The sequence below is a fragment of the Phyllostomus hastatus genome, unplaced genomic scaffold (assembly GCF_019186645.2).
Source record: "Phyllostomus hastatus isolate PE091 unplaced genomic scaffold, TTU_PhHast_1.1 phas_contig_17, whole genome shotgun sequence".
In the NCBI taxonomy this organism is placed as follows: domain Eukaryota; kingdom Metazoa; phylum Chordata; class Mammalia; order Chiroptera; family Phyllostomidae; genus Phyllostomus; species Phyllostomus hastatus.
In genome coordinates this window covers 10,807,184-10,823,327 of record NW_025333664.1, presented here as the reverse complement: position 1 = coordinate 10,823,327, position 16,144 = coordinate 10,807,184, and the positions used below count along the sequence as shown (strand labels likewise).

At 54.9% G+C, this 16,144-nt stretch overlaps 2 protein-coding genes across 4 annotated transcripts; one reads left to right on the top strand and one right to left on the bottom strand.

Moving 5' to 3' along the window:
• Positions 1 to 1,222: 1,222 nt before the first annotated feature.
• On the top strand, positions 1,223 to 6,727 carry SNX21 (sorting nexin family member 21). Of its 2 annotated transcripts, none has more exons than XM_045833646.1 (4): positions 1,223 to 1,368; positions 1,619 to 1,886; positions 2,374 to 2,531; positions 5,638 to 6,727. In XM_045833646.1, the coding sequence occupies exons 2-4, from the start codon at positions 1,625 to 1,627 to the stop codon at positions 6,310 to 6,312; spliced, it is 1,095 nt and encodes a 364-aa protein (XP_045689602.1). In that variant the 5' UTR covers positions 1,223 to 1,368; positions 1,619 to 1,624; the 3' UTR covers positions 6,313 to 6,727. The 2 variants fall into 2 exon arrangements, with proteins under 2 accessions (XP_045689602.1, XP_045689601.1); XM_045833645.1 differs by having other exon boundaries at positions 1,245 to 1,450.
• ACOT8 (acyl-CoA thioesterase 8) lies at positions 6,718 to 16,105 on the bottom strand. Of its 2 annotated transcripts, XM_045833647.1 has the most exons (7): positions 15,878 to 16,105; positions 14,130 to 14,266; positions 11,518 to 11,743; positions 9,199 to 9,356; positions 8,606 to 8,800; positions 7,660 to 7,797; positions 6,718 to 6,972 (listed from the first exon to the last, which is right to left on the bottom strand). In XM_045833647.1, exons 1-7 carry the CDS (start codon positions 15,994 to 15,996, stop codon positions 6,854 to 6,856), a joined length of 1,092 nt encoding a protein of 363 aa, XP_045689603.1. In that variant the 5' UTR covers positions 15,997 to 16,105; the 3' UTR covers positions 6,718 to 6,853. The 2 variants fall into 2 exon arrangements, with proteins under 2 accessions (XP_045689603.1, XP_045689604.1); XM_045833648.1 differs by lacking the exon at positions 7,660 to 7,797 and having other exon boundaries at positions 15,878 to 16,104.
• Between the last annotated feature and the right edge of the window lie 39 nt (positions 16,106 to 16,144).

Below are 16,144 nucleotides of genomic sequence, written 5' to 3'. Positions count from 1 at the left end.
GTGAGTGTAGAGCGAATGAATGAAAGAATGAATGAATGAACGAAGTGTGCTTTTTCCCCCCCCACACCTTGCTGGTAAGCTGAATGAAAACCACTTAGAGCTTTGAAATTGCAAAGACTTGGCCTGAAATCCCAGCTCCCCTATTTCTTAGCTGTGGACTTTGGGGAAGTCAATTTGCCTAATGTCTTCATCTTGAAAATAGAACATGATTGTGCAATGGCAAGCTCCTCCCCAGCAGGCTGTGAGGTGAGATATGACCTCATGTGAAGCACCTAAAACAGGATGTACCACACAATGGGGTCTCGAAAACCGAGAGCCCTGCCCCTTCTGTACATAGGGAGGGAGTGAGTGTTATTTTCATTCAAATCTATTTCCCCCAACCCCTCTCTCCTGCGCCATTCAAAAGGAGTAGGGACCACTGTCTGATTTCATTTGTTCGATTGTGTAACTAGCAATACCTGTCCTGCTAGGGACTGATACCTGGGCCTGCTGACAGGAAGCGACAAGAAATTCTCCCTGACCTGCCGCTGCCCTCCGGGTAAAAGATAACGCGGCCCTCCGGAGGGTTGCTGAGCTCACCCTGCCTGCTTTACGGGAAAGAGCAGGACTCACAGCTCAGGAGACCCGGGCTGCGAGGCCCCACACTCAGACCTCTTGGCAAGCTGTGTGGCTTTGGACAACCAGCTCACTCTCGGGGACTCAGTTTCCCCTCTTGCCTACTTCCTGCGTGCGTGGCTCACCTGCGACTATAAAAAGCCTGTGAACTCTGTAGAAAGGATAATCCTGTCACACTGATCGTATCTGTCAGTTCCTGCTCTGCGCCAGGCACTGGACTAGCGTCCGTGTAAGAGCTAAGAAATAGTACTTGTATTAACCGCTCCTGTTTTGCATAAGAGAAAACCTAGGCTCAGCAAGGTCAGATTCCAACCCACACCACGTGTCTTTTCTTGGCCTCAGTTTTTTCACCAGAGAGATGGGCTTCCCACTGTCGAGTAATGACTTTGGAAAGTTAAAAAGGTGGAAATCAAGAGCTTGATTGGGACGAGCCTGGGTCTCCGAGAGCGTTAGAAGGGCTCAAGCAGGGTGTGAGCCCCGAGGTTTTGGGGACGGTCCAGCAAGAGGCCTGGGGCTCGCTCAGGCCTACCCAGGATTCCAAGTCTCCTGGAGCGAAGGGCCCGGGATTCCCGGGCGGCTCCGGGGAGCGGGCGGGGCCGGGGGCGGGGCAGCGCCAGGAAGCGGCCGGAGCGGAGCGCGCTGCAGCTGGGCCCGGCGGAGGCCGGCGGAGCCCAGCGGAGACCCGCCGGCTTCAGTAATCCGCTGGAGGCGGCACCCGGCCCCACCCCTGGGGAGCAGCGCGGGGCGCAGGAGGTAGAGACGCACCAGGGAGCCAGAGACGCGTAGGGAGAGACCCGGCTGCCTCCGGGGAAGTGCGCGGCCCCAAAGGGCACGGGTGAGGGGAGGACGAAGCGAGCTGAGTCCGGGGGCTTGCGGGACCCCAACGGGCAGGGGCAGATCCTCCACGGGGCCCCTCCCACCGGCCTGGGCCCCGCCCCTCCGCGGGGCGCGGGGGTCTAACTCCCGCCCCGGCCCTGGACCCTCTGTCCCGCGCTCCCCCCAGGGTGCCATGGCCTCGCGGCTCCTGCACCGGCTGCGGCACGCCCTGGCGGGCGACGGCCCCGGGGAGGCGGCGGCCGGCCCCGAGGGCGAGCAGTTCCCGGAGAGCTCGGAGCTAGAGGACGACGACGCCGAGGGCCTGTCCTCCCGCCTCAGCGGCACCCTTAGCTTCAACAGCGCCGACGACGAGGACGACGAGGACGATGAGGACGAGGAGGCCACCGGCCCCGACCCGCTGCCCCCTGGGGACGGGGCGTCAGGAGAGGACGCAGGCGAGTACGGGCGGACAGAGGCGGGAACACTGGGGCTCGAGTAGGCCTTCCACCGCAGCGCTGCTCCCGAAAGCATCGGGGTGTTCTGAGATGATCCTGCCCAAACTCCGAAATTTCGACACTTCTTGAAGTGTCCCAGCCGTCTCTTGGCTGTGGGACCTCAAGAGTCACAACACCTCTCTGAGCCAAGTTTCCCCTTGTGTCAAACGGGGACATCACCCCCTTCTCAGGGATGTTGGGACATTATTAAAGGTACATAGTCTGGGACACAAATGGTAATGTGCTAGGGGATGTTTTGCGGGTGGAGATAGTTATTTAGCGCCTACTGTCTGCCCGGCACCGTGTTTGGCGTCTGGCCCCTAATTTCCATTTATGACAAACGGGGATAAAGCTGTGTCCGCTGCTGGAAGGAGTGAGGTCATGGCACGTGGTTGATGTCGACCCTGGCCCCAGGCCTGCTGATGTGACTGGTCACTTACTCATGCAGAACGGAACCCCTCACCTGACGCACAGCGGGGCAGTCAGCTCCTGACGCGGCAACTGCAGGATTTCTGGAAGAAGTCCCGGAACACCCTGGTACCCCAGCGGCTGCTCTTCGAGGTGACTAGCGCCAACGTGGTCAAGGAACCCCCCTCCAAGTACGTGGTGAGTGTGGGTCCAGGAGCCCCTGGGCTGTGAGTCTAGAAATCTAGCTAAAAGAAAGGGAAGATTCCAACTCCCTTGGGGGGAAGGGAGCTGGCTGTGTAGTTGTAAGTGGCTGCCCCCATTTCACAGATGGGAAACTGAGGCTGAAAAGGGGATGTAACTTGTGGAAGTCTCCCAGCAAATGACAGCGTGTCTGAGACTGAGTCAAAAGAGGATTATGGGCCCGCCACCTATCCTGGCTTTGAAAATAAGAGAACTAGTGTGTGTGCCCCCACTCACCTCGCCCCCCCAGGGTTTTGCAAAATGTAGCAAGGTGCAAGGTACACAGGAAACAATCTTGTTTGGACCAGGCTTGAAGACCTAAGTTGCATTGGTTGGTGGTTTAAAAACAATTAGATGTTGGATGCCAGTTGTCTGACCTTGGGTGAGTTGTATAACCCCAATGATCCAGTTCATCGGAGCAATGGGGATAATGCGGAGGATTGTCACAGGAATTAGATCAGACAGTGCACAGAAGACCCTTAGCACAGTGCCTGGCATTATGAAGTGCTTCAGAAAATGCATGATAAAGTAAAAAGTAGCTCTGTTGTTATGTTAGCTTTGGACTAAAAATGTCTGGCATCCAGGGCCTGCTGTGGCCTCTTCACAACCCGGGCCGACCCACTCTCCAGCAACCGCCGTGTGTGGAAAAAGCTTGTCCTAAGGGCTGCATTTAGGGGGTTGGTGGGGTCGGGTGAGGAACACTGTGGGGAGGGCCGGGAGTCCCCGTTTTCTTCTCTGTGGGAAGGAGAAACTGACATGGAAAATGAGATCTGTCAGGTCCTGCCCTAGGCCAGGCCTGAAACCCAGTCCGACCTGGCCGGCCCTGGCGGCCGCAGCTCCCTGCCTGTCACCTCCCCCCTCCATTTCTGACTCAGCAGGACAGGGGCCTGGAGCCCGGAGCCCGGTCTCCCATCTGGGCCTCACCACCGCTCTGTTGCTGTTAGTAAACAAGGTCCACGCCCACGGGGCGATTGCTTCAGTTTGAGCAGGGATTGACTGATAATCGAGTCTTCAGTGGCAAAAGTCCTGGCCAGGCACCATGCACAGGAAGGAGACCCCAAGGATCAGTTATCAAGGAGCAGCTGGGACACAAGGCAGTATGGGCATGACTCTGGGGACAGAATGACAAGATGGAGCAGGATGGCCAAACATGCCCTGGCCCACGTCTGGACAAACAAATCACCTCCTTTGTCTACCGGGACCCCTAAATCTCCACTGAACTTCTCCTGGGGGGTTAGAGCACAGACTTTAGAATTAGGTCAGCCTGGGTTTGAAGCCCAGCTGGGCCCTTTCCCAGCTGTGTGACTTCGGGGCCTCGGCTGTCAGAGTGAGGACACCTTCCTTGCAGTGCCGAGGTGATGAAATGAGACGGTGGCTGTGAAGTGCCCGGCGCCGTACGAGGCACAGGGTAGGCGCTCAGTTCATGGGGCCACTATCACAATCACCTGTCTCGGCAGGACGTTGTAAGGGTCATGTAAGGACATGTAAGGACATGTAAGGGTCTTGGCAGGACATTGTAAGAGATAATGAATATTAGATGGTTTGGTGCCAAACCCTCCCCCCCCAAAATAAAAGCCAGATAAACATAAGGGGTCATTATAGACCAGTTCTTCCTGAAGTGTGTCCTACAGAAAATAGGTTTCCTGGAATGCTAATAACTATTCCTTTAAAAGAAAAAAAAAAAGGTTTTTGTAGTCAGTGTGTTTGGGGAATACAGAGTTGAAGAGTAAAATAAAGTTTCTTTACTGTTTGACTTTGTAATCCTTGGTATTAAAAAGGACACTGTGAATGTTCGAGAAAAGGCTAGAGTAGGCAGACTTAACTGGCCACGGGCGGCTACAGCACTGGCAGAGAAAACCTAGGGGAAACCCCTGGGTCTGCTGTTGGCCTGCCTTTAAAATCTAGCATTCACCAGCCCCCTTTTAAAGCTGCTGGCTTGGCGTTCTTGCAGACTGCCCCCTGCTCGGGTTCTCGGGCCCGGAGGGGGGAAGTCGCACAGCGTTTCCCCGAACATGGGTCCCTCGGTAGCACCTTCACAGTTCCCGTCCCGTCGGAGTGCTGCTCCTGTCATTCTCTGTTGAACGTTTTTCTCCAAATGCAACTTTTTTTCCTTACGTAAGTTTAAAAGACAACTTTGTAGGACCACAGTATATGGAAGGCCTCGCTTGCCATAAGGAGATTATCCACAAAAATAAAAGCAGCGACAAAGTGTCATTGAGCCCTGCCTGGATGCTGTTGCCTGTGTCTTCGGGCTCATTTCTAAAAATGGAGCCGAGAGGTGTTGAAGTGCTTTTTTAAAACCAGAACTTCTCAAATTTGAGGTCAGAAAGATTCAAAGAGAACTGCCGGGGGAGGCGGGGGGAAGGAATCACCTCCTTCCTCTGATTCAGTGTTACTTACTCCAGCACATACCTCTTAAAGACCTCAGGGCCAACACGTGCACGGGTCTTACACCTGAGTAAACACTGACCCAGGAGGCCCAGGCTTCCTTCGCGGGAGGAGGAAGCTGACTCCAGGGGGCCTGCCTTGCCTGATGTCACACAGGGAGGGCAGGAGTAGCTGGCCCCTGGGTTAGAACTGGAGTGCGAGTGCAGGATACTTTTCAGTGATCGCTCCTGGGGTGTCTGAAGACCCGTCCTCCAGGTCTGGACTGGAACGACCTGGCTAGGAACGTGGGTGCTCCGTGCTAGAGTAGAACACAGCTCCTACGGGTTGGCTCAGAGGCCCAAGAGACTGGCCTGGGGCTCCAGAGGGGCTGTGAGAAGAGCTAATGGCCCCAGTGAGAAGGGAGTACTTTCTGGAAGGGGCAGAAGGGCAGCGGCTCCAGGCACTGAAGCTCATCTCTGTCTTTCTCTCCCCGTGCTGCCTGGGCCTGGGCCATTTCAGACGAGCCTCAGGTAAGACGAGCTGGGCTCCCTGGCTGCTGCCCGAGCAGCCCCCACCTTCCTGGGCCCAGTCTTAGGGGTGAAGGGAAGAGGTGGGGGAACAGCGCTGGAAGTGGGTGTGGGGAGGGAAGGGGCCCACGGACAGCTTGCACCCGCCCTGACCCCTACCCTCCCCGCAGCTCTACACCATCGCCGTGACGGGGCCGGGGCCACCGGACCGCCAGCCAGCCCAGATCTCTCGCCGATACTCGGACTTTGAGCGGCTGCACCGAAACCTGCAGCGGCAGTTCCGGGGTCCCATGGCCGCCATCTCCTTCCCCCGGAAGCGCCTGCGCCGGAACTTCACTGCAGAGACGATCGCCCGCCGCAGCCGCGCCTTCGAGCAGTTCTTGAGCCACCTGCAGGCAGTCCCCGAGCTGCGCCAGGCCCCAGACCTGCAGGACTTCTTCGTGTTGCCCGAGCTGCGGCGGGCGCAGAGCCTCACCTGCACGGGCCTCTACCGTGAGGCCCTGGCGCTCTGGGCCAACGCCTGGCAGCTGCAGGCCCAGCTGGACACTCCGTCCGGCCCCGATCGCCCTCTGCTGACCCTGGCTGGGCTGGCTGTGTGCCACCAGGAACTGGAGGACCCTGGGGAGGCCCGGGCGTGCTGTGAGAGAGCTCTTCAGCTGCTGGGAGATGAGAGCCCCCACCCTTTACTGGCGCCCTTTCTGGAGGCCTATGTCCGCCTCTCCTGGCGCCTGGGCCTGGACAAACGCCAATCAGAGGCCCGGCTCCAGGCCCTGCAGGAGGCGGGCCTGACCCCCACGCCACCGCCCAGTCTCAAAGAATTGCTCATCAAGGAGGTACTGGACTGACCTTGTCTGGACTTCAGGCTGCCCTGGGGAGAGGCACTGCCCCCGGGACGGCAGGGGCGGGGGACTGATGAGGACCTAACCGCGGCTGGGAGGCTGTAGGGGTGCTGGGAACCCCTGGAAGTACCACGGAGAATTTATGGTAGACCAAGGATATGTGATTCTTCCGCTGAGCTGGGCTCGGGAGAAGCTCTGGCTGGGAATGCCTGAGGCGGGGCGGGGAGGGGGTCCGATGCCCTCCCTTCAGCCTATGAGCAGGCCGGGGTCAGGGTTCCCTTTGCCTTGGGCCTCCCGGCCAGCGAAGCCACCTGGCCGGAGGGCCAGGGACTCTGCCTCTGGAGTCCTGGAGTTGATGGCCGGAGGGCGGCACGCTGCAGTTCTGGCCCAGGGGAATTAAAGGCCAGCGGCTCCAGTGTTACCAGTCTCTTTATTGGCTGTGAGGGACAGAAGGCCCAGCCTCCAGCTGTGACTCCTGCGTCAGGAGTGGGGGAGGCGGGAAGAGAAGGGAGGTCCTTGAAGCTCCAGGCCCAGCTGGAACCTCTGGCTACAGCTTGCTCCCTGAGACCTGGGGCTTCACTCGGATCACGCCCTCCTGGGCACAGGACACGGCCAGGACCCCGTCCCGACGCCACAGCTGCCCACGGACCAGCCCCCGGGAGCCACCTGTGGACAAGGAGAAGGGTAAGAACAGCCTCCTCTCTCCTTCAGCACAGCCAAACAGGCTTCTGGAAAAGAGCGCAGTCCAGGTTGGGCTGCCCCGTACAAGGGCACACTGAGTGTGTGGTCACTCCCAAACCCCAAGTGCCCTTTTATGAGCCTGGGTGGTCACTCATTGGGAGTAACTCCTCCCACGGGAACCCAACTCGACAATTTAAAAGCAGTTTCACATCTCCTCTGGATTCCTCAAAAAGATCAGAGCCCTGGATGGTGTGGCTCAGTGGATTGAGTGCCAGTTTGCGAACCAAAGGGTCGCCGGTTCAATTCCCAGTCAGGGCACCTGCCTGTGTTGGGGGCCGAGTCCCCAGTAGGGGGTGTGCAAGAGACAACCACACATGGATGTTTCTCTCCCTCTCTTTCTCCTTCCCTTCCCCTCTCTCTAAAAATAAATAAGTAAAACCTTAAAAGAAAAGATCATAGAGCGGGGGCTTCTAGAACAGTCTCAGACAGTACCTGGGTAAGCAGATCCAAGCTTGAGTTAGGAAACCTGTCAGTTCCCTTTACAGTAAATCAGACCAGTCCCTCCAGGCTGGTATTATAGAAAAAACAGCCCCGCCCCCACCCCACCTCCAAGGGTACAAAGGGGCTCAGGGGAGAGGACCTGAGGTCCAGCCACCCTCCCTCCCCACCCACCGATTCTCCTTTGCCATCCTTGGTCTCGTTTGGTGTCTATGACCGGAGCTGCCGGCTCCCCTTGCACGCAGTGCAGCTCGCTTGGTCCCCACAGCCGCCGCGTGAGGTGGGGCTGCGCGTCCCCTTTTCCAGAAGAGCCTGGAGTTTAGAGAGGCTCAGGGACTCGGCTTTAGGAATCAGGCCAAACCCCAACCCAAGTCTCCCAACTTCAAGGTTGCTGATCCTGTATTGTGATGCCGTTGGTCCTCGGGAGTCCCCCTTCCCTGAGGATAAAGAGTCCCTCAAGTTTTGAAGTTTTGTCCCTGTTGTACAAGGTGAGGCTTTTCTTCATTTGAAAGCACTTCCTTGGAGAGGAACCCGGGCTCTGCCACCAGACACGGATGAACAAGTCTGGTTTCTCCGTGTCTGATGAGGAGCTTCCAAGTAGCCAGGCCCTTGGGAATTGTTAAGTGCCCCTGGCCCCAACCAGGTTAACTGGCAGAAGCACTTAGGGAGCTTCTTAAAAATACAGTTTCCTGGACCTCTTCCAAGACCTGCTGAGTCAGAATCTTAGAATCTGAGCATCTGTTTTGACAAAGCTCCCCCAAGTGGTGGTGTGATGGGCCACCAGGTTTGGATACTGTTACTCTAGTACAACTCTATTTAGGTTGGGAAACTGAGGCTCGGACAGGCGACGGGACTTGCCCAAGGTCACATGGAGACTCTGAGGTTGTTCTGGGACTTGAACTGGGTCTCTGAGATACAGTGAATCACAGTCCCAGTGTGTTACAGAAACTAAGAGTGGAACAGGTGCCTTGTCCTCCAGCCTCACCCTGTCGTTTCAAAGACAAGGATGCCAACGCCTAGGGGGACAGGAGAGCAAGTGACCTGTGTGGTACCCCATAGGAAAGCACGTTCCCTGCCACCCCAAGGCCAGTGCTCTTGGCCCACGTGGCCCCACACTTACCAGCCCAGGGGCTCTCGCACTCATAGAGCATCCAGTGGTCCGCTCGGAAGGGGGCGTGGAACCACATGGAGTGGTCCAAGGAGGCCATGAGGTGCACCTTGCAGTGCCCCTGGTACGGCAGCAGGGCCGTGCCCAGGAAGGCATAGTCCGAGATGTAGGCGGCCACGCAGCAGTGCATCTTGAAGTCGCCCTCCCCTGCAATAGGTCCCAGCCCCATCAGCGCTGGGCTCCTGGGCTTTATAGCTCAGGACCTGCAGGGAGGTGGGGAGAAAGGGGCTGCCGCGCACAGACGTGCAGACTGTCCGCTGCACGAGGGCACCTGGCGGGGGTGGAGTCTTCAGTCCCCAGGTCTCCCACACAGGTAGCAGCGGACCTGGAGAAGAATCTCAGCAAGGTGCCCTGCCTTCCCCAGAAAGGGCCCGAGTTAGGATTACAGTCACCTCCCATTCTCGCCATGCGAAAGCCTGATGGCCCTGGTGAGAAGCTGAGCCAACTTCCCTATCACACAGATGAAGAAATAGGTCCAGAGAGGGGAAGTGCCATGCCCAAGGCCACACAGGGCAAGTGAGGTGCAAGCCAGAGGGTCCCCTTACCAATGTAGCCCCGGGCTCGCACCCAGAACATCCGCTTGGGCTCTGCGTTCTGCAGCTGGCTCAGGGTGGGCAGGGTTACCGGCTTGATCTCAATGGGTACGTCCTGGGCGGCAATCCGGTTCAGGCCAACGCGGTACTTCGCTTGCAGGTTAGGGTCCCTGCAAGTAAAGGGGAGAAGGAGTAGGGGAGATCCAGAGAGCGGGGGCAGCCTGCTTTCTGAACTGCTTCTTCTTACCTCCTCATTCCTTTGTAGGGAGTCCGGACTTAGCCTGAAAATTCCCCTCTGGCAGGCAGGCGTGTCCGGACTTTGAAGCCCTTTTTTGCTTCTGATGAGCCATGGGGCTTTGTGCAAGTTAGCAATCTCCCTGAGCCCATTCTCCCATCGCAACACGTGGACAATGACAGTAGCCGACCTCACAGTGACACTGCGGGGAAGGCAAGATGATGCACACAGAGCCCACACGTCCCAGTCCCAAGGCGCACCTCCACGCGCACCATCCTAGGCGCTGCGCCCGCGGTAGCACCCCACACAACCCTGCAAGTCAGGTGCGAGTACTGCCCCCGTGAATCACACGACTAGCACAGAGCCCCAGCAGCCTGCTGGGGGGGTGGGGGGAAGAAGTTAGGGTCTGGACCCAGGCGGCCTGGCTCCGTGGTTCACACTCTTCACCGCCTCACTCTTCCGAACACTCAGGGGCCAGGCTGCCCGACTTGGACCGAGTCGCCTAACCCTGAGTGATGGGAGACTCTGCATCCCCAGGGGGAGGAGCCCATTTCCAGGGAAGCTCCTCGGTCATGGTCATAGCCACACCTAGCGCACATAGGAATGTCCATTTTCATCCCTGTCCTCTCGGGCAATGTCCATTCTGCGACGATGGAACGTTCTCTGTCTGCAGCTGCTGGCCCCATGTGGCTACTGAGTGCTTGAAATGTGGTTAGTATGGCTGAGGAACAGAACTCTTCTCTCTGATGTCAAGTACAATGCTATGTGGCTTTCTTATCTGACACACAGCTCTAGATTTTGGGACCTGCAAGAACAATGTCCTCCTTTCACTCCAGCAAACATTTCTTGGGCTCCAACCGCAGACTAGGCTTTGAGCTTATTCCTCTCCGTCAGTAGTGGTATAACTACAACTTACTGAACACTCACTGAGTGCCTTATTCATCTCTTATCTCATTTAATCCCCACTGCAGCCTTCCTACGAGGTAGGAGTTATGATTAGCACCATTTTATAACTCAGGGCATAGGCTCAGAGTGGGAAAGCATCTTGCCCAAACTCACACAGCTAGTAGGGACGGGGTCTGGATTTGAACCTGGAGCTTCCCCAGGTTCAGACCCACACCTGCCCCATCACACCCTGCTGCTGCCCCACACGCAGCACAGGACGGAGGCAATCTCCCTCGGATACAGCTGTGAGTAGGCAGACCAAAAACAAACATTTTGTAAATGAAGAAGCAGGGCTCGGAGAGGCCGGGGAGTTGGGCAGGGTCACAGAGCAAATGGGCATCGGAGAGCACAGCCCTGGCTGACATCCACGCACTGGTCCGGTGGCGAAGCCCAGGGCGCTTCCCTTGTCCCGGCATTTTTCCACCTTTATCAGGTGTGACCCCGGTAAGAAATATATTTTACCAGGTGAGAGTTCAAATATTTAATACGCCCTGGCTGGTGTGGCTCTGTGGATAGAATGCCAGCCTGCAAACCAAAGGGTCACCGGTTCAATTCCCAGTCAGGGTACGTGCTTGGGTTGTGGGCCAGGCCCCCAGTGAGGGGCATGGGAGAGGCAACCATTCAATGCATCTCTTGCACATCAATGTTTCTCTCCCTCTCTTTCTCTCTCTCTCTCCCTTCCCATCTCTCTAAAAATAAATAAATAAAATCTTAAAATATTTAACGTGCACTAAGGCAAAGGCAGCAGGAAGGAACCCTCCCCTTGCCAGCATTGGCTCTTAGGCTGCTGGATCATGTGACCTTGAAGGAGTGGGCAGGGCATCACACAGGGATGGGGAGGTGACTACTGAGTAGTTACAGAAGGGTGTCAATGTTTTACCAGCCGGTAAAACTGCACTGTGCACCTGGACTGGCTGATCCATAAGCCCTGCGTCTTCCGTCATGACGCAGCACACGCACACGCACAGACACACTGCCACACACAACTGAAACTCAACTTTCACACAAGCATTCTTACCCCCACTACATACAGTACACCCCGGTATCTTCTTTCCGAGTCCGTATTTTTGAATGGTCAAGACGCACTAACGGAGCCCGTGACCCACACACAGGTGGCCATGGCACTGACCTGAAGTGTCCAGGTCTCTCACCTTAGGTACTGGTCAATGAGGGTCTCGTAGTCCAGCAGCTCCTCCGGCGGGGGCACCGCGGGCATGCAGAACTGGTGCTGTATGGGGCTGGGCTGCACCAGCTGGAAGGAGGCCTGGCAGGTGAAGATGGGCCGGCCGTGCTGCACGGCCTTCACGGAGCGCACCGAGAAGCTGGCACCTGTGCGCGTCCGCTCGACGTGGTACAAAACGGGCACCTTCGGGTCCCCTGCAGGGGGCACAAGGGACAGGGCGAGCCTGAGTAAGCCCCACAGACCCTGGCGTCACCACAATGGCTGGACAGGCACTGCTGCTACTCGCTCTCCACTCCTTTCTGTTCGGTGGCTACTGACTGAGGCCAGCGGAGGCCCAGGTACTGGGGACAGACAGAACACCAGACCCTGTCCTGGGGATGCTCCCAGGGCAGGTGAAACCCTTCTTTCCAACAGCAGCGAACAGAAGGGACGTGGCCAGATCCCCTACACTCAAATCCCAGCTCATGGGCTGTGTGACCTTGGGAAAGTCACTTAACCTCTCTGAGCAGTCTACCCACTATAAAATGAGGATCATCATACTGTGTATAAATCTCAGGATTTTAATGAGAATTAGTTTGCAATTATAAAGTGATTAGAATAATATCTGACACACAGCAAGTGCTCTGTGTTTGTTAAATACAATAAACATTCCTAGCTTTTGCCCCGTTCCATCTGTGACTGGGATCTCGTCACGCATGAGTCTAGTACCATTCTTCTAGATCAGGGGTCAGTACATCTGTTCTGTATTTTGTTGATTTTGCCAGCATAACCGAAAATATTCACTATCTGGCCCTTTGCTGACTCCTGCTCTAGATTTCCCAAGCTGTCACCCTATACCAAGTCAAATGACTTCTGTCCTATATATTTGTACTTCTCTAGAGAAATACTTCTTTAAAAAAATACAGCCCTGGCTGGTGTGGCTCAGTGGATTGGGTGCCTGCCTACAAACCGAAAGGTTGCCAATTCGATTCCTGGTCAGGGCATACGCCCCTGCGTTGCAAGCCAGGTCCCCAGTTGGGGTGGGCAAGAGGCAACCACACACTGATGTTTCTCTCCATCTCTTTCTCCTTCTCTAAACATAAAAAAATACATATATTTTTTAAATTAAAAAAAAAACAAACAAACAAACAGCCCTGGCTGGTATGGCTCAGTGGATTGAGCACCAGTCTACAAACCAAAAGATTGTCAGTTTGATTCCTGGTCAGGGCACATGCCTAGGTCATGGGCCCCGTCCCCAGTTTGGGGGGAAGGGGGGGTACAACTGATCAATGTTTCTATTACAGTCACTGTTTCTCTCCGTCTCTTTCTCCTTCTCTTCCCTTTTCTCTAAAAATAAATAAATAAAATCTTTTAAAAAACCCTAACTAACATTCTAGCCTAGGCTTTTAGAAAAACAATTGATATGCTAAAAGGCCAAGGACCAACAACCCTCCCTAGCATCTTTTCATTAAAAATATCACCAGAGCCTCGGTCGGATGGCTCCGTTGGTCGGTCGCAGTGTCGACCTGTGCACCAAAAGGTTGCAGGTTTGATCCCTGGTCAGGGCACATACCTAGGCTGTGGGTTCGAACCCCAGTCAAGGTGCACACAGGAGGCAACTGATCAATGTTTCTGTTTCTCTCCCCTCTCGCCCTCTCTCCCTTCCTGTCTTTCTAAAATCAATAAGCATATATCCTTGGGTGAGGATTTAAAAAAATATGTCATTGGATCATCATCATTGGTTATAATATTTAATGTACCCAGTAGAGAGTCACATTACAAAGTGGTGTCAAAAAAAAAAAAATGGAGACAATTGAAAATGGAGCAGGAGCTGCCGTCACAGAGGCACTGCCTTGCACTTCTTATGCGCCAAACCTCTGGGATGTTTAAACAGGGCCAAACAGCCCTGGCTGGTGTGGCTCAGTGGATTACATGCTGGCCTGACAATCAAAGGGTTGCTGGTTTGATTCCCAGTCTAGGGCACATGCCTGGGTTACGGGCCAGGTCCCCAGCAGGGGGCATGGGAGAGGCAACCACACATTGATGATTCTCTTCCTCTTTCTCCCTCCCTTCCCCTCTCTAAAAATAAATAAATAAAATATTTAAATAAACATAAAAGTTAAAAAAAAAAACAAAAAACAGGCAAAATAGCCCTGGCCGGGCAGTTCAGTTGGCTAAGGCGTCATCTCCAAACGCCAAGGATGCGGGTTTGATCTCCAGTCAGGGCACATACAAGAAACCACTAATGAATGTATCAATAAGTGGAACAACAAATCAATGTTTTTGTTTCTGTCTCTCTCACCCTTAAATCAATTTTTTTTTTTGAAAAAGAAACGCCATGGCTGGTGTGAGTGAGTGCATTGAGCGCCAGCCTATGAACTGAAAGGTTGCTGGTTCGATTCCCAGTCAGGGCAAATGCCTGAGTTTTGGGCCAGGTCCCTGGTTGGAGGTGTGACGTTTCTCCCTCACAATGGTGTTTCTCTCCCTCTCTCTCTCCCTCCCTTCCCTGTCCTCCCTCTCCCAAGGCAGGCCCCCAAGACCAGGAAGAAGTGCCTGCTGGGTCACCAGGGCTGGGCTGGAGGCAAGGAAGGAGTGGCTTACCTGCCCGCACAAAATAGCAGTGCAGGGAATGCACGTGAACGTCTTCACTCACAGACTTGGCTGCAGCCACCAGGGCCTGGCCCATGATCTGGCCCCCAAACAGCCGCTTGGTTGTGGGTACCCAGTAATGCCTTCCTCTGTGGGGAGAAAGGGAAAGCAGGAAAGACTTCAGGGATGGGCCAAACCCTACAATGATCAGTACAAATCTCTTAACTTCACTGGGGCTTGGGATCCTTTTGAGAATCTGGTGAAAGTCCTGGACCCTTTGCCCAGACAAATGCTCTTACATCATTCTGCACGCAGAATACACTTCCAAGGCCTTCAGGATTGCCTGACCCTTCTGTGGACTTCGGTTCAGGATAAGACCCTCCCCCCCATATTTTATACTAACAGGGATCAAAGAGGGGAAGTGGCTTTAGCAAGGTCACACAATTGCTAATACTTAGCAGTATCTGGGTCTTTGGACGCCGAGTCTGGTATTTCTTCCACTGCCCACACCAGGGTAAGGCAGAAGCCTCTCAAGGCCTTGAGTGGACCAAGATGGACCCCAAGAACTAAAATGGACTGCATTAAGGCTTGCCACATACACCCCTCAACTTTGACAACCCCAAAACTACATTTAGAGCTCAAAGGGCCCCCGGACTGCAAGTTTAACCCCTTCAGCATGCAGCTGGGAAAACTAAGGCCCCAGAGGTGAAAAGGGATTGCCCAAGGCAGGAACCTTGTGGAGGCTGAAGGGTTTGGGTCACTTGCTTTCCAAGGCCACACCCAAGTTTAGCAATTTTATAGAATGCTTTTGTTAATAGCTCTCTAGGAAGATACAGTGATCCCTCACCTGTCGAGGGAGTCACGTTCCAGAGACCCCCGCAACAGGTGAAAGTCCACAAAGTAGCGGTGTTATATTTATTTTATTATGTATATATATTTTAAGGCTTTACAAGCTCTTCCCACACTCCTATAAACCTTTCCCACTCTTATTAACCTTTCCCACACTCTTATAAAAACTTCATATGCTCTTAAACACTTTCTACACTCTTAAACCTACATAATTTTAACAACGTATAAAATTCTATATGGGTACTCAACAGTGAAGTACACAGTCCTCCCGTGCTATATCACGCGGTGAGTGGACCGCGATATAGCGCGGGACGACTGTCTTTGCGATTCCTTAAATAGGGGGAAGAGAAGTTAACACTCAAAATAGCTCCCAACAAGCTAGTAGGAGCCTTGAAGGCCAAACGTGTTAAGTCCCCAGCTGCAGTCAAGAATTTACGTGGCTCGGGGAAAGAAAATGCGTCAGGCTTCGGAATGAGTAAGGAGCTACCACACCTCAACAAGTGGTGATGTGAAAAGGATAAAGAGTGAATATGCAAGGAGCTGAGGATAAGTTTTAAACCTGATTATCTGCGTTAGTCTGTGGACTAACCGCAGCCCTTTTGAGCCTGGTTCGCAGGGACACGGGAAGCTGCTGAGGAGGACATCTCAGGTCACCACTTTATTAGCCCAGACTGCCAGGTGCTCCTAGGGGTGGGGCTGCGCAAAGCCGGCGTGGCGAGGGAGCAAGCCGGGGCAGCGAGGACAGCTCTGTCAGGCACAAGTTCTCTCCCGATCGCCGCAGAGCGGACAGCCGTCACAGAGCCCATCCTCTTCCAGAAGACTATGAGCCGGAGGCCACACACAGAGTGGTGGCAGTGGCGATCGGGAGCCTCTGTCCTAATAGGGCATGCGCGCCAGATGCGGCCGGCTACCTGAAGAGATCTCCGTCCAGCTGCTCGAGGTTGAGCACGCTAGTGACCAGGACGCTGCGGAGGTCCCTGGGGGGATCGCCACCTCCCTGCCCATCCTCCGGGGCCTGCGGGGAGGTCATGTCCGTCACTTGCTGTGGGCGGGAGACAATACGCTGAGTCGGACTTGCGGAGACCAGTCCTGAATTCGCAGGTTCCCGCAGCTAGCTCAAGCAAACGGAAGTAACTGAGAAAAAAGGATGCAAATTATGATTGGTCAGTGCACCTGTC

Coding starts and splice junctions, on each gene's coding strand:
- SNX21 (XM_045833646.1), top strand. CDS start 1,625: ATGGCCTCGCGGCTCCTGCACCGGCTGCGGCACGCCCTGGCGGGCGAC. Junction 1,887..2,373: donor GGCGTCAGGAGAGGACGCAG/GCGAGTACGGGC, acceptor TTACTCATGCAG/AACGGAACCCCTCACCTGAC. Junction 2,532..5,637: donor AACCCCCCTCCAAGTACGTG/GTGAGTGTGGGT, acceptor CCCTCCCCGCAG/CTCTACACCATCGCCGTGAC.
- ACOT8 (XM_045833647.1), bottom strand. CDS start 15,996: ATGACCTCCCCGCAGGCCCCGGAGGATGGGCAGGGAGGTGGCGATCCC. Junction 11,744..14,129: donor CTGCTATTTTGTGCGGGCAG/GTAAGCCACTCC, acceptor TGCCCCCTGCAG/GGGACCCGAAGGTGCCCGTT. Junction 6,973..7,659: donor AGGATGGCAAAGGAGAATCG/GTGGGTGGGGAG, acceptor CCTTGTCCACAG/GTGGCTCCCGGGGGCTGGTC.